The sequence below is a fragment of the Colletotrichum higginsianum genome, chromosome 4, assembly GCF_001672515.1.
Source record: "Colletotrichum higginsianum IMI 349063 chromosome 4, whole genome shotgun sequence".
Taxonomy (NCBI): Eukaryota; Fungi; Ascomycota; class Sordariomycetes; order Glomerellales; family Glomerellaceae; genus Colletotrichum; species Colletotrichum higginsianum.
This window is the reverse complement of record NC_030957.1, coordinates 2,847,155-2,874,035: the sequence shown is the minus strand read 5'-3', so window position 1 is coordinate 2,874,035 and position 26,881 is coordinate 2,847,155. Positions and strand designations below refer to the sequence as shown.

At 50.3% G+C, this 26,881-nt stretch overlaps 6 protein-coding genes across 6 annotated transcripts; 5 read left to right on the top strand and 1 right to left on the bottom strand.

The window, feature by feature from the left end:
* Positions 1–5,912: 5,912 nt before the first annotated feature.
* CH63R_06162 (Glyoxylate pathway regulator) lies at positions 5,913–6,523 on the top strand (the record flags this gene model as incomplete). Its single annotated transcript, XM_018301137.1, has 2 exons — positions 5,913–6,334; positions 6,496–6,523. The coding sequence occupies 2 exons, from the start codon at positions 5,913–5,915 to the stop codon at positions 6,521–6,523; spliced, it is 450 nt and encodes a 149-aa protein (XP_018158987.1).
* A 90-nt stretch (positions 6,524–6,613) lies between these two features.
* Positions 6,614–7,211, top strand: CH63R_06161 (FUN34 protein; the record flags this gene model as incomplete). The annotated part of the gene is made up of 2 exons (XM_018301136.1): positions 6,614–7,044; positions 7,118–7,211. 2 exons carry the CDS (start codon positions 6,614–6,616, stop codon positions 7,209–7,211), a joined length of 525 nt encoding a protein of 174 aa, XP_018158986.1.
* Positions 7,212–8,867: 1,656 nt separating this feature from the next.
* Positions 8,868–10,664, top strand: CH63R_06160 (Benzoate 4-monooxygenase cytochrome P450; the record flags this gene model as incomplete). The annotated part of the gene is made up of 5 exons (XM_018301135.1): positions 8,868–9,365; positions 9,449–9,479; positions 9,552–9,748; positions 9,817–9,979; positions 10,105–10,664. The coding sequence occupies 5 exons, from the start codon at positions 8,868–8,870 to the stop codon at positions 10,662–10,664; spliced, it is 1,449 nt and encodes a 482-aa protein (XP_018158985.1).
* Positions 10,665–11,688: 1,024 nt separating this feature from the next.
* CH63R_06159 (Glycolipid transfer protein) lies at positions 11,689–12,566 on the bottom strand (the record flags this gene model as incomplete). Its single annotated transcript, XM_018301134.1, has 3 exons — positions 11,689–11,986; positions 12,083–12,170; positions 12,431–12,566. 3 exons carry the CDS (start codon positions 12,564–12,566, stop codon positions 11,689–11,691), a joined length of 522 nt encoding a protein of 173 aa, XP_018158984.1.
* Positions 12,567–14,122: 1,556 nt separating this feature from the next.
* Positions 14,123–16,051, top strand: CH63R_06158 (uncharacterized protein; the record flags this gene model as incomplete). The annotated part of the gene is made up of 3 exons (XM_018301133.1): positions 14,123–14,425; positions 14,496–14,606; positions 14,723–16,051. The coding sequence occupies 3 exons, from the start codon at positions 14,123–14,125 to the stop codon at positions 16,049–16,051; spliced, it is 1,743 nt and encodes a 580-aa protein (XP_018158983.1).
* A 1,664-nt stretch (positions 16,052–17,715) lies between these two features.
* On the top strand, positions 17,716–20,508 carry CH63R_06157 (Subtilisin Carlsberg; the record flags this gene model as incomplete). Its single annotated transcript, XM_018301132.1, has 2 exons — positions 17,716–19,073; positions 19,137–20,508. 2 exons carry the CDS (start codon positions 17,716–17,718, stop codon positions 20,506–20,508), a joined length of 2,730 nt encoding a protein of 909 aa, XP_018158982.1.
* Between the last annotated feature and the right edge of the window lie 6,373 nt (positions 20,509–26,881).

The window sequence follows — 26,881 nt, the reverse complement described above, 5'->3', positions numbered from 1 at the left end:
CATTGAGGATTACACCCTTTGCAACTAATACCCCCACTCCCCTTCCAGCTATGTTGCAAGAGAAAAAGCGATGAACATCGCTTACAGACTAGTTCTTATCAAAGTGGCAGGCAAGTACGGACACACCAGAGAAGACCAGTGTTGCGTCTTCGGAGCTCCCCCTGTCGGTGCACCAGGCCTCTCGTCTTGTCAGCGAAGAACAGTTTCGCTTCGTTAGGCGATGGCATGAGCAAGCCTCCGTTGGATCCATACAATCACCTCATGCATCTTACCGCGGTAAGTCGGCAGCGCAGTTCGAAAAGAGAAAAGAAAACATTCGAAAGAAAAACACGGTCGCGTTGAAGAACGTAGCATGCAGCGTCAAGCTCTGCTGGGGCGGCGGGTCATGAGTTGTACAGCCGCATGATCATACATCGAACACCGGTCAAGGTGCCAGAGTGGTTAATGGGCTGCCCTGCTATTGGATCCTCCAGTATCAGCTTAGGCAGTGGCTTCGGTCGCGCAGGTTCGAATCCTGTCCTTGACGATATTTTTTGATTCATTTGAACCTGTCATAATGTTTGTCTGTGATTGCTGGAAATGTGTCGCTTTTCTGCGTGCGCAGGAGGAGATGTTTCAAGGAGAAGTGATTGGGCGCACGCATTGTGCTGGGAAACCGCCACAACCCGCCAGAAACGAAGCAGGGGATGAAGTGAGTGAGTGAGTGAGTGAGTGAGTGTGTGTGTGGTGGGTGGACCTGGCTCGGGGGAATTGGACGCGAAATGATGCCTTCTTCCATGCTCCGCATCGACATTCTTTACCCATGGTGTGCAATTACAGCACACGTGCTCTGTGTCGAATGTAGGATGGAGACGAAGACGCGGGACAGGCTGAGCCAGTGTTGAGCTGACGGGGCAGACGCGCCCCCTGGATGAAGGATGGACAGGGCGTGTTCATCTCCTTCAAACGCTCTTGTTTTGTTTTCTGTATACATAAACGCTACCTACTGTGGGAGTTCGGTTTCCAGGCTGAAAGAGACGGAGGGAGTGAAGTGGGTGAGTGTTGCATCGTTGGTGATCAAGATTGCCAATACAAACAACAACCAACGGTTTGTCGTTTGACCCCATGGATGGGATGGATGTATGTATGGCTAACTAGCTCAAACTCTGGATGCTGCCGAGTTATCCGGCCGCGCATCGTGTGCGCCTCCCTTCTTGGCATCGATATCCGCTCCTAGTCGTGCTGCCGATGGCGGGTGAATACGACTTCGAGAAGCGACGCCAGGATCCCATCCCAGAGCTTGTCCGTTGTGGTAGGGAGGAGGGAGGGAGCTAAGTAGGATGCAGTAAGGAGCAAGGAGCAAGGAGCAGAGAGCGACCAGGGTTGCTCTTCTTCCGTTTGGTGCTTTGCACAGTAGCAAGCAGCGGCATCGAGGTCCTGTTCATCCGTGATTGCAGATATCGAGGCAGCAAGCAGTAGTGAACAAACATCGACCAACTCTCCTCGATCCATCCAAGACTTGCCTCTCTCCCGCTCTCTCTATCTCTCTCTCTCTCACTCTCTTCTCGCAAGTTGCATCCGGGCGGGTGCCAAGAGACTGAGCCGGGCTCAACACTGTTGGGAATCCACTCACCCCCCTCAACGAGCTGACTCTGAAAGTGGAACGACTCCCCCCCCTCCTTAGAGAGAAGGCCGTTCGGAGAAATGGAAGCTGCTTAGCGCCCCTCTGTCTCTCTGTCTCTCTCTCTCTCTCTCTCTACCTAGTATCCTCTCTTTCTTCTGGGCGGTGCGTTGCAGGGTCCTCCTGTCCTTGCAGCGAGAGACGGACGCGGCCCTAAAACGCCACGCCGCAGCGTGCAACGTGTGTTGCCGGAGCAAGCCCTGCAGAGAGCTTGGCATTCATTGCAACCCCCCCAACTTCAGTCAGAGAGACAGACCACCACCTCTGGCATGGCTGGCTGATGGGAAGTGCTGGACGTGTTGACTTCGGCTCTTGCTCGAGCCTCAATCATTGGCGTCGAGGGCCAAGGAGCTAGGCATCGTAGATCGATCCGCGGCCGACCGTTTCGCTCCGTGTGTAACGCGGCGTCGGCTTCCTCGGCTATTGGGGAGGGAGGGAGGGGGGAGGAGGCCGAACTAAGGCGTGAACTGGCTAAACATGCCATTTGGAATGCGTCTTTTCATGCTTCCATCTTCCTTCCCGCCGAGTAGCCCGCCCATCCGTCAATCGCCGGGAGACCAGCAGACGCCAGCGGCAAAGTGTCACGAAAGCCTCAAACCAGTCCACGGCCAACATGGACTCTTGTCCAGGTGACCGACCCTTCCCTCCCCTTCCCCTCCCTTCCCAGTGGCCTGACAGCTCCACGGAGGGCCAGCGGAAAGGGGCAGTGATGGGCGCGTGCTTGGGGGGGGGGGGGGGGCAAGGAGGTGTTTGGATGGTTAATGCCAGCGCCGCGGAAGAGCGAAAAAGCATCCCATCGCATCCCACCTCGAGTGTTGCGTTACTAGGGGGCTGATTTCCTCTGGCCGCGACGCTCCTCAGAACACGAGACCTCTTGCAGCCATCGACTAAGACCCCATTTCCCTCCCCCCGGTCACTGAAAAGGATGAAAACGCGGGTTCGGAGCAAAGCCCAATTGATGCATATCCGAGGATGCACCTTGAGTTCCCCAGCCTATACTTTTCGTCTGGGGAAATAGACTCGTTTCCAGTATCCACGAGATGGATCCGGGGAAAAGGGGGAGAACTGACAGTGTCTGACGCACACAGCCGCGACTTGGGGAAGCTCGCGACTGGGGGCGAAGCCTGAACCCATCGCTCATCTCATGCTCCTGGAGCCATCATCGGGCCATTGCCACGCTCAAAGGTGGGTGATGGACTTCGGATAGATGCATACCCCAAGCCACTGGAATCATCTCGAGGGTGTGGTGGTGTCAGTGATGCCAGTGCTAATGATGCCTGAGTCGCCCAAGCTTTCCCCACAAGCCAGCGCCATGTGGCCGTTTTGTGGCAGAAGCCCGTCATTGGGGTTGATCGCCACGGCCGGGGCCCTCGTTGGCGTGGTCATGATGACGCCTGGTGTGCTTGGCTGGATGAAGAGTCTCTCTCACTCTTGTCTGTTTGTCTCTTTGTCCACATGTGTCTCTACCTCTCTATGAGACGGGCCGAGAAAAGATGCAATGGAATGAACTACCAACACTATTCACGCCGCGAACAAACCCGGGGTGCTGGTGCTGGTGCTGGTGGAACACTGTCTTCCCCGCAACTCGAGCTCGGAAATACGGCCGGAGGAGAAACCAGATGACAGATGGATCGCGACAAAAGGCGGGCAAGAGGCACACGAAACCACGCGGTGCTATGCATGGACCGCGTTCCCACCGTATAGACTCTGGCAATCCGGAGGAGTGGGAATCCTCACCTCACCCTGTCTGCCCATTGACCAGATAGTTACCATCTCTATCTCTGTCAACCATTGTGATGATGGCGGCTGCCCCCCCCCTTGGATGACCTCAGAAGACCAAGAAACAGTCGCATCGCCAACCTCGAAGCCGAGGCCATAACCTCGATTGCCGGCAGCAGCTCAACCATCCACAACGTGCGGCCAAGACGGGGGGGGGGGGCCAAAAGCCCATCGCTAAGATATACAGCCAAGACGAAAAAGAAAAGAAAAAGGCCCGTCACGGCGCGTCCTGGTCGAATCCCTGTAAACTGTAGCCCACAGGGAACTCGGTTCAATATTTGGCTCTCTCTCCTGGCCCCAATGGACCCTTTCATCTTCTCGAACCGCCTTCAACCGCGTTTCAATGACACACTGTAATATCGACCCCCCCAAGCACCGACTGGCGACTTTGGTCTGCCTTCATCCACCAAGCGGGTTTGCACTTCGTCCCAATGAGCGAGCTCGACCCCGGGCGGCGGAACTGATGGGAGCAGAAGGCCCTGAGCCTGGCGCTATGCTGGAAACGTCTGGGGCGGCGGCAGAGGCACTCCAGTTCCGCTGCGACCCGGCTCTATCACCACACCCTCACTCCCTCCCCTCCCCCCTCCCCTGCAGGCACCGCCCTTCCTCCACCCACGAAATAATCCCACGCATTTGCATACTTTTGCCCAGACTTCAGACTTTGGGGGTCCTGAACGCGGGTCAAGACAGGAAGAAGAGAAAAAAAAAAAGCGAGAATTAAAAAGAGATAGAAAAAAGGATGGACGGTTGGGCCTTGAACCTAAAAAGGGAGAGAGCTGTAAGCAACCAGCAGGGCTGCATCTGAATACATTCAACAAGAGACAACTATTTCCGCGGCGGCTCTTGTCTCTTTCCAAGGGACCGAGACACGGTAGCCAAGGCCGCTTATGCAATAATGATTTGCGTCCGAGGAAGCTCTTCTCTTTCTCTCTCTCTCTCTCTCTCTTTCAGTCTTCTCCCACCACCCCCCCCCCCCCCCCCGTTACTTACTTAGTCCTGCGCCCACCACACCCCAAGAGAAAAATTGGAGATGTTCTCTGCTAGTGGCGGAAAAGGTGGGAATGACATCAGCTCATCGACTGATTCTCCCAGTCGCCCGAGGCCCCAACGCCTTTTGTCCTCTGTCTGCTTTCCACTTCCACTACACCCAGGTCTAGGGGGGGAAGAGGGGCCTTTCGTCCCTGGCGACCTGCTGGCCTCGATAGCGGTGCCGTGCCTGGCCACAAGACTGCTGGATGTCTCGGAGGCTCAAGAACCATAGGCACCGCCGAGATACTAACCCCCTCCTCATAGACACCACTACGGACAGATGTACACCAGCCGGATGGCCGGGATGCCGCCAGCAGCAACCACTTGCCGAACTTTTTTGCTGCTCGACGGGATGGGATGGGATGACATCTCCCATTCTCCTCCCACGGGGCGGGCTGCACATCACTTCCTGCTCGGGCATTTTGGGTCCCCCGATTCGTCTGAAGATGGGGGTGACTCGACGGGCCTTTTTCTACTGACTGCTGTTGTCTGTCTGTCTGTCTGTCTGTCTGTCTGGCCTGTCACCTCGACGTGACAGAAACGCCTCGACGACCTACCTAGCAAGCCTCTTTCTTCCCTTCGTCCTGGCCTCTCCGTCTCCTGTTGCAGTTTGTTGTTCGTCCGAAAGAGGGGACGGACAATAGCCGCAACGTTCGGGTTTGCGCCCATTACGGCCCTTTTTTTCCAAATGTCCCTGTCTTGTTGGTCACTCCACCACCACCCGACATTTCATTACACATCACACACTCTTGCACAAAAGCGATGATGGAGCCTCCCATCCAACCCATTCCCGTTTGGACCCCCCCCCCCCCCCCCGGCCCAGTCTTCTCTGGGCTTTTTAAAGATCGGCCCTTGACCAGTGTCCGGCTGTCTCCCTCTGGTCCGTACACCACATACGCGATCTCGCTTGGCCCACTCCCACTTCAACCTGCAGACGAAACGTCGCCGCCTCCTTGCCTATTCTCTAGTCCTCCAGTCCTCCTCCTCCTCAACCGTCTTCTTCGTCCACCATCTCCAGTTCTCCGCGTCGTCCGGCCCACGTAGGCTGCCCATACCCCAGACCTTGACCTCCTTTGGCAAAGCTACCGACCCGTCAGCCAGCTCCGTTTTACGCTGACCTTTCGAACCCCGGACATCCTTTTGTCCTTGTTTCGATTCTTCTTCTCTCGACTCATCCCCCCATCGGCCCCCTCCCCTCTCCTCCCCATTACCCTTTTACTTAAAGTCGGCTCCCCACCCCTTTCCCCGGAGAGCTTAAAGACGTCCTTCCCCCATATCAACTCGTGTGCCATCTTCCGCGGAATTTAGACTACTGTCCTCTTCCTTACACGATACCCCCATACCTGGACTCTGTGTCAGACCTCACCTCCTTCTCCTCTTCCCCCTTATTCCCCCTACGTCTCTTATACACACGGGAAGATCACACAAGCACACAACACACACGATGGCCACGCACGAGACTCATAACCACAATGCCGTCCCCCCAACGGACCTGGAGAAGGATGTGCACACCTCGGGCGCCGACCACTACAACCACAACGGCACCGCCGCCGCCAACGGCGTCCAAATAAGCCCGAACGCCGCCCACGCACGAAACAACGGGCCCTTCACCCGCATCGCCGACTACCAGAACATGACCGAGGGCCAGGCGCAGGCCTTTGGCGGCTCCCTCCAGCCCGGCCTGTGGAAGCCGTACGAGCACCGCAAGTTCGCCAACCCGGCGCCCCTCGGCCTGTCGGCCTTTGCCCTGACGACCTTCGTCCTGTCGTGCGTCAACCTGCAGGCTCGCGGCGTCAAGGCGCCCAACATCGCCGTGCCGCTGGCCTTTGGGTACGGCGGACTTGTCCAGCTGCTTGCGGGCATGTGGTATGTCATCTTTCTGTCACTTATCTCGCTCGCACACCCACTATCTCGTTTGAATTTTTCTCTTCTCCTCCACTCCCCCCCCCCCCGTTCCAAGGGTCCCCAAAGTTCCCCAACATCTCATCTCAACCGTCTCCACGATACCACCCACTCCCCCCACCCAGCAAGTGGATCTCGAGCCAGGCAAACTAGCATGGATGGGTGGGCAGAAAGGGTGGGACGGATGGGAATCTATGGCAAACGGACTCGTGCAAATACGAGCATCACACATCCGTCACGCACATGGCTGACAATGGCTTCGCCAACAGGGAAATGGCCGTCGGCAACACCTTCGGCGCCACGGCGCTCTCGTCCTACGGCGGCTTCTGGATCGCCTACGGCATCCTCCTGACGCCCGCCTGGGGCATCATCGCCCCGGACGGGCCCTACGCGGCCGACTACTCGGACCACTACTCGGCCGTCGGCTTCTTCCTGACGGGCTGGTTCATCTTCACGACGCTGCTGCTCATCTGCACCCTGCGCTCGACCGTCGTCTTCTTCCTGCTCTTCTTCACCCTCGACCTGGCCTTCCTCTTCCTCGCCTGCGAGAACTACGCCGCCAACAACGGCGCCATGACGGCCATGCGCAACCTGCAGATCTGCGGCGGCACGTTCGGCATGCTCGCCGCGTTCCTGGCGTGGTACTGCGCCCTGGCGGGTATCCAAGATGACAGGTAAGTTACATGTTGTTTTTGGTCTTTCATGCTCTCAATGGTGGATTTCATTTGCTAACAAGTGCGTTTGCAGCAACTCCTTCTTCCAGGTCCCCGTCTTCCACCTCCCGTGGTCCGACAAGGGCAAGGAGCTGCGCAAGGCCAAGAGCAACCGCTCGGTTGCGTAATGGGGGCGGCCTTTTTGTGTCGTTTCGAACAAACTGGTCCTTTGGTTGTCACTAGTAATCACTAGTTGTGTTTTATGTGTTGGTTGCGAGGCAAGACGCGTCCGCGACAGGACGAGAGGATACCCAAACGTGAACGGTTGTTATGCCAGCGACGACGCCGTCTTTGCAAGAGCAGAGCGAGGAAGAAGGAGGGGGAATGTGAACGTCGGTTGTGTTTTATCTTATTAATTAATTACAGTGTATGACATCTTGCGAAGATTTCGGAGCCAGCCATCCAACGGGTGCGTTCTCGAGATGGTCTTGATAGTATCATCAATGGGTAACCCTTTAATAACGAATTGCGAATCTGTATCTCACTCAATCCTGTCAAATTCGAATTGCTGCTTTGCCTCGCGTCAACTCACCAGGGTTCGTCAGCCGTCGCGCAGAACCCTTCTTCAACCACCACGTGCGGCACGTTCTCGAGGTGACGTCGCGAACCCCCTTGCTGATGCGGCGGTTGGAGAAATGGTCTTGGCGAACCAAACTCTGATAAAATTCCTCGTTTGTGCCCGGTAGGGCGGCCGCGCGCTGTCTTGCGCAATTTCGGGAGATGTGCTACCTCGGTCGTAATGGGGGGGATTTGGGGCCGGCGCTTGGTGGCTTGGCGTACCTCATTCTTGTCCGCCACCCTCATCTTTCTTTTTGTCTGTTGATCTTTTGGGGTCGCTCGGGGTGCGGAGAAAGCGAGCGGCACCTTGTGTGGAGTGAAGATCGGAGCGCTGGAGGTTTGGCACCGCGGCTGGGCTGATGACATTCATGCAGGAGGCAAGTCTTGTGTTGACGGGCATAGAGATGAGGTGATAATAACGGGATAACCAATGTGTTGATGATGCAATGAATGGGCGAGCTGAAGTGAACGCGTTGGCGATGTCTAGGATAATAATGGCCGAATTGATTATTTATGACCTCGATAACACCATAGGAGCATGATGTTCTTTGACGGTCTTGCTTTCGCAGAAAGCGCCCAAAGGACTTGATTAGGACTGATGGCTTTACAACTAACTACGTGTATAATAAGCAACTCCTGTCCACTTATACCGACTCTAATCTTCAACCTTGGTTCGGACTCTTCGAATTCCAATTCCACCCCGAAAGCCGATTCATGCCATGTTGTACTTATGCAGCATTGGTTTGTGCAACCCTTGTCCCGGAACCTCTCCAAACCGGTCCTTGGTTGGATATGGTGTGTGTTTGCGGGGCTTATGCAAGTTGTGCAGTTGCACAGCCTGCATAAACACTGGTTTGTCGAGATGCTACAACTATGCTGTGGAGCAGTTGTCGGCTTCTTCGTCCTCCGTGATAGATGCGTCTATTTATGCTTCTTGATATGGGACGGCTTTCCATCACTTAAATCCGGGCGTGCGCTGCCGTCTTGAATTTAAAAAGAATTCTTACTCTCTCTCTCTCTCTCTCTCTCTCTCTCTCTCTCTCTCTCTAAACACAATACTTCTCTCTTACAACGTCCTGAGACGTCCGTTCAACGAAGCATGGCCGCACTGCTGGTGTATCTGACGCCCTCTAACGGGCTACTGCTCGCCGCATCTGCTACAGCTCTTGTAAGGCCTTTTTTCAAACAATGACAAATGACCTCCTTCAGGGCTGATCTCTCTAATCATGGGCAAGACACTGGCTTACTATGCCTCCATCGTGGTCTACAACGTCTACTTCCACCCCCTCGCCGCCTTCCCCGGCCCGCGCCTCGCCGCCGCGACGCCGTGGTGGATGATCTCGTCCTACCTCGGCGGCCGGACCCCGCGCGATCTCCTGGAGCTGCACAACCGGTACGGCCCCGTCGTGCGGACGGCGCCCGACGCGCTGTCGTACATCGGCGCCCCGCAGTGGAAGGAGATCTACGGGCACAAGCCGCCCGGCCAGCCCGAGTTCCCCAAGGACCGCAAGTACTTTGCGGGGCTCGAAGGTGAGCCCGTTATTATCAACGCGGACCGGGACCACCACGGCTACGTCAGGCGGCTGGTCGCCCACGGCTTCTCGGAAAAGGCCATGAGGGAGCAGGAAGCAATCCTGAAGGGGTACGTTGACGTGCTGTTTCGGAAACTGGAGGAGGAGAGCGAGAGCGGGCAGAGGGCGGTGGACGTGTCGAAGTGGTTCAACGTGAGTTTGATCAAAGATCCGTCCGACGAGGACTTGAGGGTTGCAACATCGTTTGTTTACTGACTGTTGTCTACGGAACGCAGTTCATCACGTTTGACTTTATCGGGTTCCTCAGTAAGCCATGTCCCTTTAGCGCGATGATATTATCCTCTGCTCTGACAATGTGTGGCCTGACGTCTCAAACAGCCTTTGGTGAGTCGTTCGAATGCCTCACCACGTCGACGCTCCACACCTGGATCGAGATCTTCTTCTCCTTTGCGAGGTTCATGTCGTTCCATCAGGTCATCTCCCGCCTGCCCGGGCCCATCCGGCTGCCCGCCACGCTGTGGACGATGCCCAAAACCATCGCCTCGGACGTCCAGACCCTGAAGCAGCTGCAGAGCGTGAGTACCGGGCCTTCTCCCTCCCACCATGCTTTTGGAAGACAAACCCTCATTGAGTCGTGCAACAGGAAAAGGTGAAGCACCGTCTCCGGACCGAGGCATCCGTGCCGGACTTTATGGAGAAGCTTGTCTCGGCCTACAATGATGGCAAGATGTCGTACGGGCAACTTGAGGGCAACTTCCAGATTCTCATTGTCGCCGGAAGTGAGACCACATCTACGCTGTTATCAGGTAAACAAACTCCTCCATAACCACCACCATCCTCGTCGTCGTCGTCCTCCTCCTCCTCTTCGTCGCGTCCCACATACTCCACGATATGCATCATCTCAGCCACCTACTAACCCAATATCTCCCAGGGCTCACTTACCTGCTCCTCCAAAACCCTCGCGTCCTCGCCAAGCTCACGACGGAGATCCGCACGACCTTCGCCCACCCATCCGAAATCACCTTCACCGGCGTCAACACGTGCAAGTACCTCCTCGCCTGCATCGAGGAGGCCCTGCGCGTATACCCACCCTCGCCGCAGCCGCACCACCGCATCGTGCCCGCGGGCGGCGCCACCGTCGCCGGCATGCACCTCCCGGCCGGCGTCTCCGTCAGCATCCCCATCTACGCGGCGTCCCACAGCCCCGCCAACTGGACGCTGCCGGAGGAGTTCGCGCCGGAGCGGTGGACGGGGGAGGACGCGCGGTTCGCGGACGACCGGCGGGAGGCGGCGCAGCCGTTCCAGTTCGGGCCGCGCAACTGCGTCGGGAGGAACCTGGCGTACGCCGAGGTCAAGCTGATCGTGGCGCGGCTGGTGTGGCAGTTCGACTTGGAGAACGCGACGGAGGGGGACTGGATGGGGGCGCAGAAGGTGTACATGGTCTGGGAGAAGACGCCGTTGTGGGTGAAGCTGCACCCCGTGCCGAGGTGAGGATGGGTCGTCGGTAGCAATTGCAGCATTGAAGACCTCCGGCCAACCCCGGGGTCCTCGGTAACGGCACGACGAGACCGGCCGATGAACTAAGACGACTTTCTGTCGGCCGTCTTGTTTCCATCTCCTGGAGTGCTTGGGATCGTCTCTGGAGGAAGGGTGAATCTAGGAGTAGATGCCTCGATGCTGTATGCAAACTGGTATGCCTGCTCGAGTTTCAAAATCGGAGCTGCCCTTCGATACCGCAGTATCTAGCCAAGGCGTCTATTTAAGCTAAAAACCGGTTCCTTTGATGCTTCCAACTGGGTCTGGCCAACAGCTCCACTGAAGCTTGCTCCTTCGGGCTGGGGGGATGCACTCTTGCTTTATATAATTGTTCCTTAATTATGTATTATCCACAGTCACCAATGAAGCTTTCGTCTTAATGCTTCCAATAAATACTATCAAAACCCCGTCTCCTTCTCGTGGCATGTCTTTAATGCCAGAAAAGGCCCGTCTCTCAGATCTCTCGTTCATCCGTCGAGGGGAAATAAGCAATGAGTAGCATTCTGCGGAGGATAGAAGAGCCCTATTGGTCTCACACAATGGATATCCTGGGGTGTTAAAGACGGCCTCGGTGCGGCTGTTCGCAGCCGTGATTTGGGCTCGATGGTTCAGTATGGTGCTCATCACCCGTTATTGGTTGCGTTATTGAGGAAGCTATCGACGGCCTGTTCCTCGGCCGGGGGAGGCTGCTGCCGAGGGGCCCATAGTGGGGTAGTTTCGGGTGGAGCGACGGCGATCCATGGTTCCATACGTGCCGTGGGATCCGGGTGAATCCCCGATGGTGGGGCACCGGCGATCCACAATTTCCCCGCGCGCGTGCCGCGGGCTCCGGATTCCGACATCCTCCTTTGGGCTCAATTCCAACAGTCCCCTAAAACGGCCATCGTAAAACCTCAAAGTAATCCACAACACCCGCCACTCGCAGGGATTGGAGGCTCGCTGTAGATCTTCTACTCATGACGCCCGTCCATGGCGACATCTAGAACTTGATGTCGCTCCTTGCGAGGAACGGGGCCAAAACGTGCAACACGCGCTCGAAGCTTGTCGCAGAGGCTTGCAGAGCGTTCACGATCATTGTGGGGTCTTGACCCAGCTTACGGAGTAGTGCGTCGCGAGTCGGACAAGTCTTGGACACCGCTACTTTGATGGCCGTCTTGGCGACAAAGCCATGGTGCTTCTTGAGCGTGTCTTTGTAGGCGCTCATGATGCTGTCGGACAGCTTCTCGGATGTGTTGTTCGCAATGCGCCTCGCCGACGCGACGTAAAACTCGAGACCTCTACATAAAGGTATTCAATTAGAGTGGCTCTCGATGTCTGGTTATCGGAAGCGACGTAGCATCGAAGGAAGCAGGCAAGGTGGTGGTAACACGTACCGCGTCAGCCACAGGAGCGCCTCAGTCGCCTCATGTTGTCCAGAAGCTCGTTCAGCCTGAATGAGAGTTTGAATGTATGCAGCCTGGCCTGGGAGGGATTGCATTGCATTTCGGATTTTCTACCGAGACCAGTTGTTAGTGCAAAGCCCTTTACAGACGACTGATGATGATGTCGTTCCCCTCGCACTGAATCGAAAATTCATCCAACTACTTACCGAGACATTTTCCTCACAGGAATTCCTTCCCCCCTCGAGGACGTCGTTTTCCACGGTGTCTAGCAAAAAAAGAAGGAAGACTGGTCAGTGTCGTGGCGCCTATGGGGTGGACTTAGAAACTGGAAACGCATACCGAAAACCAGAAGCAGGGAGTTCACGGCGTCAAGGAACTGCGGCGAGCCAATCTGCCCATCGGGGCTGACGCTGGCATCAAGCACGGCGACACTCTGGCCGAGATTACCGACTTGATTTGAAACCGGGGCTGACATGATTACAACAAAGAGAAGACTGGCAACACTGTTCACGAAAAGGTATCGGTGCCCAACTCTTCGCAGTGCCCTTGGAGGCGGCTGGCATCGTATTTATACGTCGGACGAAACTTTCCAACAGCCGACGGTCCCATAATGACGCACTGGTTAAACAGCTGCATACGGACCATGGTTTAGGCATCCTGGAATTGTACGCCCGGGGTTGCCTCTTGGAGAGTCAATGAAGCAAGCGAGAGCGGCTACATGCTCCCATTCATCTTTCATAACTGAGCTTCACACTTGGAAAACACAAGAGAGTATGCTAGACCACCAAGATAATGGTTGTTCGGCCGTCGAGGATGAATTCAAACAGAAAAATGTTCTTGTATAGTTCATTTGAAGTACGCTCTACCGCATTTCCTGCTAGGTCAGACCGCAGTAAGGGCACCTTTTCCGGATTATGCTCAATCTCATCTGTCTCTCTAAGCCGCCTGTCATGAACGGGGTTCGGTATCATGCCGTCCGACATAAAAGCTTCGCATTCCTCACCGCTATGCACCTATTACGGAGTGACAGGCTGCCAGCCGGGAAGATTACATGGATTGAGGGTCAAACATGTGTGGGGAACGGGACCGAGAACGAGCATCGCCGGCGGGGGGGCGCAGCTTTGCCGGTTACCATCTTGGCGGTCTTCTTTTCAGCCTTATTCACCTTCCTGTCGGCGCCCTTTTTTATTTCTTAGCCTCTTTAACCGCGAGTCTCCTAAGATTAGAAGGCCGGGATGCGATCAGAGTAGGACAGGTTTCGCTGGTGGATCCATGCCTGTATAGCCTGGTTGGATTGCCACGCCGACAACACACTAAGTTCATTTGTTAGTCATGCTAGCAAGCAACACTCGGCTTCGCCGAAGGGGAGGAGAGTCTCGAAGCCTTGGGTGTACAGATACACCTACTAGCCTCCCCATCCTATACCATTTGCCTCCCCCGAAATCCATAGATGCCCATGCGAGACACGAGCCGTCTGCCGGCTTCATAGCCCGGAATACGCGATCACAATGGATCACAGTATCGACTAGACACCATGAAACAGGGTTGTTATACCCAGGTAATAGCAGGGGTAGAGCCCCTGACATCCGAACTTTCTGAACCTGAGTTCTCTGTATTGAGAGTCACTAACGATCAGGATCCCTGCGCGAACACTGCCACGGTATCCCTCTCCCAACGCTAGCATGTATGCAGTAAGATGGGGATGTTAAATTTCTTTCGTAATTAGCTCCCTATTTCTCCGAGTAGTCTTCTTCTGCTGTTGGAATCGATACAGCTTCTTTCTCACTGCACTTTTCATTTGATTTCGCATGTCGTCTACAGTTCCTGTCAACGAACCCCCTCTCCCGAGCAGGTATAGTCCTTGACGATGACAGCCAGGCATCCCTTTTCTCTCCTCTCCAAAGGTACTTGCTCTCCACACGCAGTCGGCTTGTGGGAACCTTACGGGCACGATATCCAGCCAAGGAGAGTAGCTGATTTCTGAACATAGATGGCCCATCACAAACCTCGACACCGGTGGTTGTCGAGAGCATGCATGATGGCCAAGGCGAATTCCGAGGGCTAAGATCCCGAAGGCGAAACCGATGGTTGGTATACCTGGGCATCTTTGGTGGATGGCTGGTTACCTTTGCCATTGTTGTCGCACTATTTATGTGTCTCGTTTTCTACTCAGAAGTGGTCCCCATCATGAGCCAAATGACGAAGCGGGAAGTCAACGCCATCATCACCGGCCTCTCCATCGCGCTCAGTGTTTCTGTGCTGAAGGGACTGAACGACTTTGTCTTCACACTTCGATGGTGGATATTGAGCCGTCACTATCACTCTTTGCGCAAGGTACGTCGGGTGTTCTTTTCAGGCTCGGGAAAACCCGTTGAGACTGACCGGCGGCCCACAAACAAAAAAGGTCGATTTGATCCTGCAAGCAGAGAGTGTCAGTTGCATCATTAGGCTCGCGGCACGGACGAGCCGCCTCAGCGTCCACGGCGCTGCCTTGGTTTGGCTATGTCTAATCCTGGTATGTTTCTGCTTCTCAATCGTGCCACAAAAACCCACCCCCTCTCTTCCTTCTTCCTACCCTGAAAGCGGTTGACAAGCGATTTCCGAATGCTGACGTTTCTATGTGTGAGCTAGGCAGTCCAGATCGCGCTGGCGTTACTTGGGCTATGTTACTCCGTCGAACTACACGATTCCCTAGCAATGATAATAAAAGAGGGGAACGTATCGATTCCTTCCATGTCTAGCATACAAACAGTCAAGCTGGTACAAAGTGACACCGATTCCCTCAAGTCTCAAGAGTACACTGCAAACAAGTTCGTTCTTTGCTTCTTCCCCCAAGCCCTTCCTTCATTCTCTCGCAAGCTAGCGCTAACGAACTCCAGCTTCGGCCAAATTTCTCTAGCCTTCGACACCAAGCCCATTGGAATAATCCCGGCCGTTGGATCGATATGGACCGCCGCCGAACCTCTCATGTTTTGCGACGACAAGCACTGCGCCTACGTTTTCCACGAGACATCAGCCGTGTCGACAGAAGATAACAGCAACGACGGCGACGATGACATCAGTCAGATGAGAAACCTGATCGTTACCACCGACCGCACCATCAACTCTACGGCAGTGTGTTACAGCTGGCCCGTAATAAGCGGCGGGAACGGGACGGAGACCAGCATCAGGATCGACGCCAAGGGAGATGGGACTGCGGAGGAGGTCTTCATCCCTATCCGAGGGGGCGTCAACCAGACGACGTACATGACCAACACCACTGAAAGCTGCGGGGCCGGCTGCAGGACTGTGGCTGCCTTCGAGGCCGCGGAGGACAAGTCGTGGTACTACCGCTGCAACGTGACGGTCAGCCAGGTCGGAAACGCTGCCAGGCCGGAGCACGAGGTCTCGGAAGGTCTGCGGTCCATGGCCGCCGCCGCCATCTCGCTGCAGGGAATCGAGGTCTCGTCTTTCGACACGGACGACGTCCAGTACCAGGTGTACCCGGCCGAGTCCTTCTTTGGGCTGCCGAAACTGGGATTCAACGATTCGATGGCGGCGACCATGGCACGATTCGCCATAGGGACGGTGGCCATCTGTGCGCAGTTCAACGAGGCATTGGTGGTCGACGGTTTCGCCCCCGTCAAGGGCTCCCACCTGGTTGTTGACCACTGGGACTATGCGAGCTTGATCCTGAGCTCGGTGACTCTGGGGCAGCTCGTGTTGGGGATCGCGACTGCAATCCTCGCCAGCCTGGTCGTGGTACCGGAGGGGGGCCCGATCGCCATGTCGCGAGTGTTGTCGCCAATCACCAGGAAACTACAGAACAGCGGGAAAGGCGACTTGTTGCTTGCGTCGGAGGGGCAGGGCAGCCTTTGGATCTACAAGGCTGTGAAGACGGCAGAAGAGGGCATCTACGACCTGTTCATGGAGGAGAAGATCCGCCCGGAAAACAGAACGGAGGATATAGAAATGTTTTAGCTCTGGCTGCGCTTGTAATGTGTATGTGTTGGGGCTGAGGAACCAATTTCCTGACTACCTCCATTGAGGTCGTCATATAGCAGCGCTGTACGCCAACGTCAAGCTCTTGACACCCGTAAATCACCGTATGTACGACATCGAAACAAGTTGAGCTTACTGAGCATGAATTCTATCTCCCGTATTATAAAGATGATTTTATAGGGCCAAAACACCTTCCACATTGCACAGTGGAGTTTGCAGCACTATCAACAGAGTCATAAGAGGTTGAAAGCGCACTTGATGATTAACAGTATGAGGTGGTGGGCAGGCACTGCTTCAAGATTCTTCAGTTCTGAACCAGGATACCGTAGATGTGGATTCCTCAACTCCACAACCCGCACGAAGCACAATAGCTCAGGGGTAGAGCGCTGGGCTCATAACCCAGAGGTCCTCGGATCGAAACCGAGTTGTGCTATTTATTTTGCATTTTGCATCTTTTTTACCACCTTTTGCAAAATAGGGGCTTTTACTGGATTGCAAGTATGCCGGCAGAGATGGGACGCGTGCAGATCGCGATCCAGCAGCGTATAGTGTCAAATCCAAGTTTTGCCATCGATAAAAACCCTCCCTTTGAATGGGATCCGCTGATGACTTCCGCTTCCCTGCTCACTTGACGTAGTTGGTTCGAGGTGTTTTGTTTTAGAGAGTATTGAACTCGTCTTGGGAGACTCGAGAGGCGGACGTGGATTGCAGAGCCCGATCCTTAAAGCTAGTTCATAACTTGTTATGGAGTTCGGCGGAAGAACCAAGCACCGCAAACCACGTACCTCTAGTTTCCAGGACATCTTGTTTGAATGCGCAACCCCTCAAGTCCTTGTCCCATCCGGACTTAGGAGGTCCGGTGCTGCAGGAGGCTGACCTTGACAGGCCTGTCATTCTCGTGTCTAATCTGCAGACCCGCAGATGTGTGGATCGCGGGAACAGGCTAGATTAAGCATGTTGATGCTTAAAAGGTTAACAGATATGTCGCCGATAACCACGTCTTTCCCCTGTCTGTCCGGGCGGTTCAGGCGGTTCAGGCGGTTCAGGGCTGCCGAACCCAAGCACTTGGGTAAGTCCGGAAATAAAGCAAAGTCGTCTTCCATCCTTTGCGTGACGTGCTCCAAGCCCGTACCGGCCCACCGTCATCTCGCAGTATGGAGCCCCCTCGAGATACAATTTCCCTCTCCGGGACTTATGGACACGAGGGCTCTTGGTGTCAATCCCGTCCTCATGCAGCTGGCCCATCACGAGGTCCGTCTGGTGATGGCAAAGTGGGAGCAGGGAGGGTGAAGAACAAGTGCGTCTGCCGACTTGGCAAGAGTCGAACAACTGAGCAAACCCCAGCGTAACATCAGAGCCAAGACGAACATGCCCAGGAACCCCCGATTCGGCCGGGAATTCGATACCGATTCGGGAAGGTCCCAATTTCTCGTGTTCGCTCGCGATCCATCGACACCGTCACTTGCAGATTTGCCCATTTTGCGATTCCCTATCCGCCCGTGAAATTGTGATGAGGATGTGGGAAAGATAGGGACTCATCTATATGTATATCCGCCCAGAATGAAATCGCCCAGTGAATCCAAGAACCGTTCGCTCGTTACCGCACGTCACTCGTTTCACACCCAGCAACCGCCGCCGCCATCATGAGGGTTTCCCCCAACGCCGCGTCTCTGATACTCGGGCTTCTAGCCTGCACGGCGCGCGTGGCTGCCGCCGATGCCGCCGATGCCGCCGATGCCCCCGACAAAGACCCTTTCGTTCGCGGCGCTTACATCGTCGAGCTCAACGGCGAGCAGGACCCTGCCGCCCTGTACGACGAGCTCCGCTCCGACGGCCTCACTGTCAAGCCACGGCTGGACCTCAAGTACCGCCTCTTTAACGGCGCTTCATTCAGCGTTGACGACGACGACGATAATGGGAAGCCCGAGGTCACCGCCGGCAAGATCGCCGGAAACTCTAATGTCAAGGCCGTCTGGCCCGTCCGCAAGATCAAGATGCCCCGGCCCGAGCCCAGCTCCGTCGGCCGCAACGGAACATCCTCCTCCTCCGCCGCCGCCGCCGCCGCCGCCGGAGACGCGCTCCTTCGGTCCATCAAAGACCGCCGCGACGCCGCCGCCAAGGACACGTACAGCACGCACGTCATGACGCAGGTCGACCGGCTCCGCGAGGCCGGATTCACAGGCAAGGGCATCCGCGTCGGCGTCGTCGACACGGGCGTGGACTACCGCCACCCGGCGCTCGGCGGGTGCTTCGGCGAGGGCTGCCGCGTCGCCTACGGCTGGGACTTCACCGGCGACGACTACTTCCAGAGCTCGGAGGCGCCGACGCCGGACGCCGACCCGCTCGACTTGTGCCAGGGACACGGCACGCACGTCGCCGGCATCATCATGGCGCAGGAGAACGAGCTCGGCTTCACGGGCGCCGCGCCCGACGTCGAGCTCGGCGCCTACAAGGTCAGCGGCTGCGCGGGCTACACGACGAGCGAGATCCTGGTCTCGGCCTTCTACCGCGCCTACGAGGACGGCAGCGACGTCATCTCGTGCTCTGCCGGCGATGATTCCGGGTGGGCCGGCGACGCCGCCGGTATCGCCGTGTCCCGCATCGCCGAGGCCGGCGTCCCCGTCGTCGTGGCGGCCGGGAACTCGGGTGGCTTGGGCGTCTGGGCTGTTGCTTCGCCGGCGTCCGGGAAGGCCGTTGCCGGCATCGGGTCTGTCGAAAACACCATCTTGCCAACCCTGATGACCCGCGGCACCTTCGTCAACGAGACGGACGAGTTTGCTTTCGGCTGGATGGACAGCTATCCCGCCGTGGAGGCCAACGTGACGCTGCGGTTGTGGGTCGGAGGCGTCAACGACACTGCTTGCGAGCCCCTTGCCGAGGATGTCGACCTGATTGACCGTATTCCTCTGGTCAGCATGGATGCGTGCTCGTCTGATACCCAGGCCGAGAACCTCCTTGCACGGGGTGCCAAGTACATTCTCTTCTACCCCTCGAGCGAGTCGTGAGTACACACACACACACACACACATCTCTTGGTCCTCTTACAGAACTAACACGAGGTCAGCAGACTATACACCCCCTACGTCTACACCGAGGGCATCGAGGGCATCGGCATGGTTATGCCCCGTCAAGCCAAGGACTGGATCGCCCATGCCGACAACGTCACCATCTCCATGGGCCCCCCTGAGACCTCCGCCCTGTTCGCCGAGTCCATCGGCAACGGCCTGACCGCCGGCTACACGAGCCCCTTCAGCAGCTACGGCCCGACCTGGGAGCTCGACATCAAGCCGCAGTTCACGGCCCCCGGCGGCGGCATCCTCTCGACCTGGACCTGGGACCAGGGGCAGTACATGGTGAACCCGGGCACCTCCATGTCCACGCCCTTCGTGGCCGCCGTCTACGCCCTCGTCGGCCAGGTCCGCGGCACCCTCGACCAGGAGACGCTGCGCTCCGTCATCGCCGCCACGGCACAGCCCAAGGCCTGGAACGACGGCACCACCGTCAGCGACGACCTCCTCGCCCCCGTGGCCCAGCAGGGCGCCGGTCTGGTGCAGGCCTGGGACGCGGCGCACGCGACGACGATCCTCTCCTCGACCGGCATCTCCTTCAACGACACCGACCACTTCGTCGCCGAGCACGCCTTCACCGTGAAGAACACGGCCGCCGAGGACGTCACTTACACGCTCGGCCACGCCAGGGCCGTTACCGTCTACACCTTCACCCCGGGCACGCCGCAGCTCGTCGTCGCCCGCGCGCCGCCCCCTACCGCCGACGCCTGGGCCGAGATCGCCTTCGACGCCGGCTCCCTCACCGTCCCGGCCGGCGGCAGCGCCGAGGTTAAGTTCACCGCCGTGGCCCCCACAGGTCTCAACGCCACCCTGCTGCCCGTCTACAGCGGCTACATCACGCTCGAGGGGAGCAACGGCGAGACCCTCTCGGTGCCGTACCTCGGCGTCGCCGGCAGCATGCGCGACACGCCCGTCCTGGTCCCCGGTATCGCACTCGACGGCGTCTACCTGTCCTCCACGGACAACCACTTCCTGATCCCCGTCGCGGCGAACCGGACCTTCACGATCCCGCGCCCGGGGTCCTCCGGCAGCGCGTCGTACCCGAAGCTGGTCGTCACGCCCACCGTCGGCACCACGGAGCTGCACGTCGAGCTGGCGGCCGTCGGCGGCGTTGGCAACTCGACGCTCAAGGTCACCGATCATCTCGGGTACCCGACCCTGGGCCCGCTGCCGCAGTCGCCGGTGCCGCATGCCCACCGGTTCGGGTACACGTGGAACTTTGGCGGGTTCTTGGATGACCGCACCGTCGTGCCCGAGGGGACGTATAAGTTCATTGCGCGGGCTCCTCGGATCTTTGGGGATGTGGCCAAAGATGAGGACTGGGATGTCGTTGAGACTGTCACGTTCAACCTGAAGTACCTGGCCTAGAGTGTCATGATCAGTCCGTTCAGGCAGTCATGAATACCACGGCAAATCTACAACCGTGAGCGCCGTGAGATCACATGCAAGCGTTCAGATTGAGCCAAACAAAACGTAAACAGATTTCTCTATCCTGTCTGTCCCGGTGATATAACTATTTCCAAACCAAGAGTCCCATCCGCTCCTGCACCATCGTCCACAATCTTGACGTTACCATGTCATGCCTTGATGATGTCTAGACGTTTCCACTTTTGATGCCTAGATTAAATATGACGCAGCGTATTAGGTCTTCTCCAGGATGAATAACGGAGGCTTACGGGGTAGACCAAAGAAATGGAAAGCCACTCCGATAGTTCACAGGTATGGACTTCCCGAGCATTGAGAGCAATGGGAAGAAAGGCAAGGTTCAGAGCGTTGGTCAGCTGGCTAGTGATGACTGGTATTACCTAGCCTCATAGGTAAAGAGAACATGTATTGGTTCTAGCTATCAGGCTAGCAAGCCAAGAAAACCTGTTACAATTCCAGAGCCTCGCTCTGTTATTCAACTCGCCAGCCAAATCAACTCATATTGGCCTTCATAGTGGGCCCGCTCGACTTGGAGCTGCCCCTGACGAGCGCAGCCATCTGTTTCTCCAGCCTGTGGGTAGGCCAAGTTCCCTTCACTTGTGCGTAAAGCTCTGAGTGACTGGTCATCCTCCTTCAGGGCGTTTCTATCATCAACTTCCTTAATTTCCCGACGTACAATGGCACAGGTGGTCTAGGTCAGAAGGGATAGCGGGATGTGCTGTATGCGCCCTGCGAAGCTGTTACCGAACCGGCAGGAATTTTTGCTGAACATCTTCTTGAATTATATCCTGAAGCCAAGATCATCGTCACAAAGCGGCGGTATCATGTTTGGGCAACCAGCTTCGGTCAAGCCATCCTAAAACGGGTCTCTGCGGCCGTTACGCCCGCGGCTCCCCTGGACTTTACACAGTCCTTCCTGAGCTACGAAGTTTGTTCTGCCATTCACAAGATGATCTTCGGCAAGTTCAGCGCGCGAGGGTACCAGGGCGAGAAAGCGATGCTGTGGGAAGTCTATTGCGGATGTTACACCGTGCTGCTGAGGGAGCATATGCCGGCAGATCGTGGCAGATTGTCTCCTTGAGTTCGACGTGGCCGAGAGCCAGGAGTCGCTCTATCTTGCTGGACACGGCGTTTCCGAAAGCGAAGCATCGACGGAGAATGGAAAAACTTCGGGACCAAGATGTCCGGCAGCATACTAGAACTCTACTAGGGAAGCTTATCAGTGAAATCATGATCCTGGTCGTCTCGGGTAGAGTGGTTACATGAAGCCTGTACCCTGTAACCTAAGCCAAGACGGGGTTGCGAGAGGCATAATGTTAAGTTTGCCACAGTATTAGTAGTAGGTAAATTGCCAGCCCTCATCTAGTATTTTGCTAGTCTCTAACCTATTCAGGAATGCAACTACTACTACTACTACTACTTTTACCTTATTAATACTACTGCAGTTAATACCCTATGCGAAAATAGCCCTTTTTATAGTAAATCTAATACTATACTCTAATACTTATAATATTTAAGATTTAGGCCCTAATTACTAAAGAGTACTAGCTGTAACGTACACGCATAGCGAGTCGGCCAACATAGCGAGCCGGCCACTCCTTATCGCTAGAAAAAGCCCCTTTTCTAACTATTTATTAAAAAGTAGATTCTTAACTAATAAAGACCTAGTTTTTAGTATTAGATAACGATAAGAGTTAGATTTTAAGAAATAATATTGTAGAAATTATTGTCTCTTCCTAACCCTAGGTTCTTAGTAATCCTCTTATCTAGAGGCCTAGATAAGAGGTAAGCTTAGTAATATAGGCTAGAAAGAGATAATAATTTTAATACTATTATTTCTTAAAATCTAACTCTTATCGTTATCTAATGCTAAAAACTAGGTCTTTATTAGTTAAGAATCTACTTTTTAATAAATAGTTAGAAAAGGGGCTTTTTCTAGCGATAAGGAGTGGCCGGCTCGCTATGTTGGCCGACTCGCTATGCGTGTACGTTAGTAGCTCTATAGACTTTAGTATAGTTTAGAAAGATAATAAAATATAAGACTTTAAGTATTATAATTGCAATAAACTAAAATATATAGCTAGAGAATACTAATAATTTAAGAAAAAGTAGTTCTAATTAGTACTTAAAAAAGGCTAATAAATTAATATAGCTAATAAAGATATCCCTTATACTTTACTCTTATAAATTGCATACTATAATAATAACTACCTTACTTACTAAAATAGTAAAAAATAATTAGAATAGTATTCTAAGACTCCTTAAACTCTAACTATAACTTAATCTAACTATAAGAAAATAGGAATATATAAAACCCCTAAAGAATACTAATAATAGTATATTAATATTCTATAATAAGCTTGCAGAATTACTACTTACTAAAAGATCTCTAATGTAAGGAAAGAACTTAAGAAGAATAATACCCCTAAGAAAAAGAAAACCTACTAAGAATAATTAAAAACCCTTACTATAATGTAAAGGGGCCCTAATTAGAAGCTTATATATAAAGTTAATAAATAACTTAATAAAATACTCTAAATAGAATAACTTAAAGAAGTTAGGAGACTTATACTTTAGGGACTAGTAGTACTAGGAGGAAGAATTAAAATAATTATACTTAACTAAATTGCAGTAAATAACCCTTAAGACTTATAAATTTAGACCCTCTAGTAGAGAAAAGTATATAAATATACTATAAGTAACTACTTAGAAGGGCTAAATAGCTTAAATTACAACTCTAAAGAAATACCTAACTATAGAATTATACTTAGTTAGTACTATAAAATTTATATTGTATTTAGCTCTAAAGAAGAGAATTAAAACCCCTAAAGTAATTAGAATACTAAATTATTTACTCTAAGAGTAATAATTAATTAGTCTAATTCTATAGGATAGTATATAGGAAAAACTATCTACTTATACTACTTATATTAGGAGACTACTTACTACTAAACTCTAACTATAAGGACTATAAAGACTTCTTTTAGGCTAAATACTTAAATAATAATTATAGAAAATATAAGAAGAGTAAGAAGGAGTTCTACTTCTACTCTTAATAATATACTAAAGAACCTATTTAGAATATTTACCTTAATAAATAACTCCTATTCTAAATAATATAATACTATAAGAAAGGAAATATTACAACCTTTACTTTAAACTTTAAATACTCTATATTATACTATAATAATAATAAAGAATAGTAAGAATACAAATATAATAAATACTTTATTTACTCTAAAGTTAAAGTAAGAGTCTAGTAGAAAGTATAAAAGAAAGAAACTTAATAATTAAAAAACTAATAATACTTACAATAGAAGGGTAATATAATTAAGATTAGGGTAGGAATATAAAATAGAATATCTTAAATAAGGATAAGATAAAAAGTAGGCAGAAAGGTTGTATATTACTTGCATGCATAAGGTCTAAAGTCTAAGGTAAATAGAGGGGGAAATTCCCTCTATTTATAATTCTGCCTAAGGGATAAAATCCTAGATTATTAATACATATTATTATATGTAAAAATACGCTTATAGTATAGTGTATTTATCTAGTATGTAGGGCTGAAGTCCTTAGTATAAAGGGCTAGCCTAGAATGCTTCTACTAGTCTGTATGTAGACTAGTATGTCTGTAAATCCTTATATACAAGATATGCAGATAAATTATACACCATTCTATAGCTAAAATTATAAGGATTCTAAATATAAAACCCGTTTACTTATATCTCTTTTAGTTATAGAGATATATGCAATTAAGCATATAAGTATTTTTATAGATAAGCTTCTTTATTCTTAGTATATATAGTAATAATTTAGAAGACCCTATATGCAACTTACAATATAGTACATTTTAACTTAAATATTAAGATTTAAGAATAGTAAATATATATAATTATTAATAGTAGTACTTAAAGAAATTTTATTTTACTTAAATTAATAAATAAATAATAAAAACTATAGTAAAAGAAAGAATACTTATATGTATTACAAATAGTTAAAGGAGAATAAGTTAAGTATAATAGTAGACTTATTACTTTAGAGATAGTATACCTCCCTTTATAAGTTTATAATTAAAAAGAGGAACTCTAATTTAATATTATAGAAATAGGAGACATTAATATTATCCTAAGAATTATATAATTACAAAAATATAACTTATAAATAAATTAGAGAACTAGCTAACTCTAATAGTTAAATTTAATTACTAGGTAGTACTATAAGAGTTAAATTTTAAATAAATCCTCTAGAGTACCTCTTAATAATACTATATAATAAATATAATATGTAGCTTATCTCTAGGAAATACAGCCTTTTAAAATAGTAGCCCTAGTAGTATTAAATTAGGAATTAAATTTACTCCTAATTATTCTAGAGGAGTACTAGAAGTACAAAAAGCTATTTACTCTAGAGTTAGAAATAGGCTTACTAGAATATAGACTTTATAATTATAAGATTCCTCTTATTAAAGACTCCTATTTAAAGTTCTATTTAATATATAGACTTAATAAAATAGAATATAAAGTACTTAATAAATACCTTAATAAAAATCTTAAGAAAGAGTATATTAGACTCTTAGAATTATTAGTAGAATACTCTATTCTATTTGTACTAAAGAAGAATAGTAAGCTAGAACTATATATTAACTACTAATAGTTTAATAGTATTATAAAGAAGAATTATTACCTACTACTACTTATCTTAAAACTCTAAGATTTACTATATAGAGTAAATTAATTTATAGCCCTTAACTTTAAAGGAGCCTATAACTTAATTAGAATAAAGGAAAGTAAAGAATAGAAAATAGTATTCTAAATATATAAAGGACTCTTTAAGTACTTTATTATACTTTTTAAGCTTATTAATGCACTTACTACCTTTTAAATAATAATTAACTATATCCTTAGTAAATTTATTAATATATTTATTATTATTTACTTTAATAATATTCTTATTTTCTTACTTACTCTAGAGCTATATAAGGAATATATATACTAAGTCCTTTAGAAGCTCTAAAAAGCTAAACTACTAGTAGAAGCTAAAAAATGCAAATTTTACACTTAAAAAGTTAATTTCCTAAAATACACTATTACCCTAGGATAAATTAAAATAAAAGTAAAGAAAGTACAGGCAATTAGGGATTAGTCTATACTTTAGAATATTAAGGATATTTAATTATTCTTAGAATTTATTAATTTCTATTAATAATTCCTTAAAAGCTATATAGGAAGTATATAGTATATTTAAAATCTTATATAGAAAGACACTCTATTTAAATAGACTAAAGAATGCAAAAATATATTTAAGAAAGTTAAATAATAAGTTAGCTTAAAATTTATTACTTAAATCCCTAATTCTAATAAACTTTTTAAAGTTAAGACTAATACTTTAGACTTTACTATAAGTAGATAATTTAAATAATGCAATAAAGAAGAAAGATTATACTCTTATACTTTCTTCTCTAAAGTATTCTATAGACTAGAATTAAACTACTAAATCTATAATAAAGAACTTATAGTAATTATTAAAGTATTCTATAAATAGAGACTATAATTATCTAGTATAAAATATAAAGTTCTTATATATATAGATTATAAGAACCTTATACACTTTACAATATTTAAGAATTTAAATAAATAATAAGTTAAATAATTAGAATTCCTTTTAGAATATAACTTCTAAATTATCTATAAAAAAGAAATTAATAATAGTAGAGCTAATACTCTTAGTAGAAGGACGAATTATAAAGTTCCTATTTTAGAGGAAATATAAGTTATTCTTAAAATAAATAAGAATAGAGACTTTATTCTAGTATAGAAACTCCTTATAATTACTAAATAAGTTATAATTAGTATAATTAATAAAATAATATATAAGATAATTAGAGAGATTTATAGTACTTAAGTATATAAATACTAAAGAGTTACTAAGACTTAGAAATAAATTTAATAATACTACAACTAGTAAGTAATAAGATAAAATATTACAAATACAATTTAGAATTGCAAATTCTATAAGAAAAGTAAGAATAGTCTATATAAACTCTATAGACTTATTTAGCTACTACTAGTACTACTAGTAGTATAGTATTTAATCTCTTTAGACTTTATTATTAAACTACTAAAGTTAAGAGAACTACTTATAAAAGTCTATTACAATAGTATTTTAATTATTATAGACTAATTTACTAAATATACTTACTTTATTCTATACTTAGAAGTAAGTATAATAGAAGACCTTATATATATATTTTTTAAAATACATTATTAGTAATTATAGACTACTTAATAAAATTGTATTAAATAGAGATAAACTATTT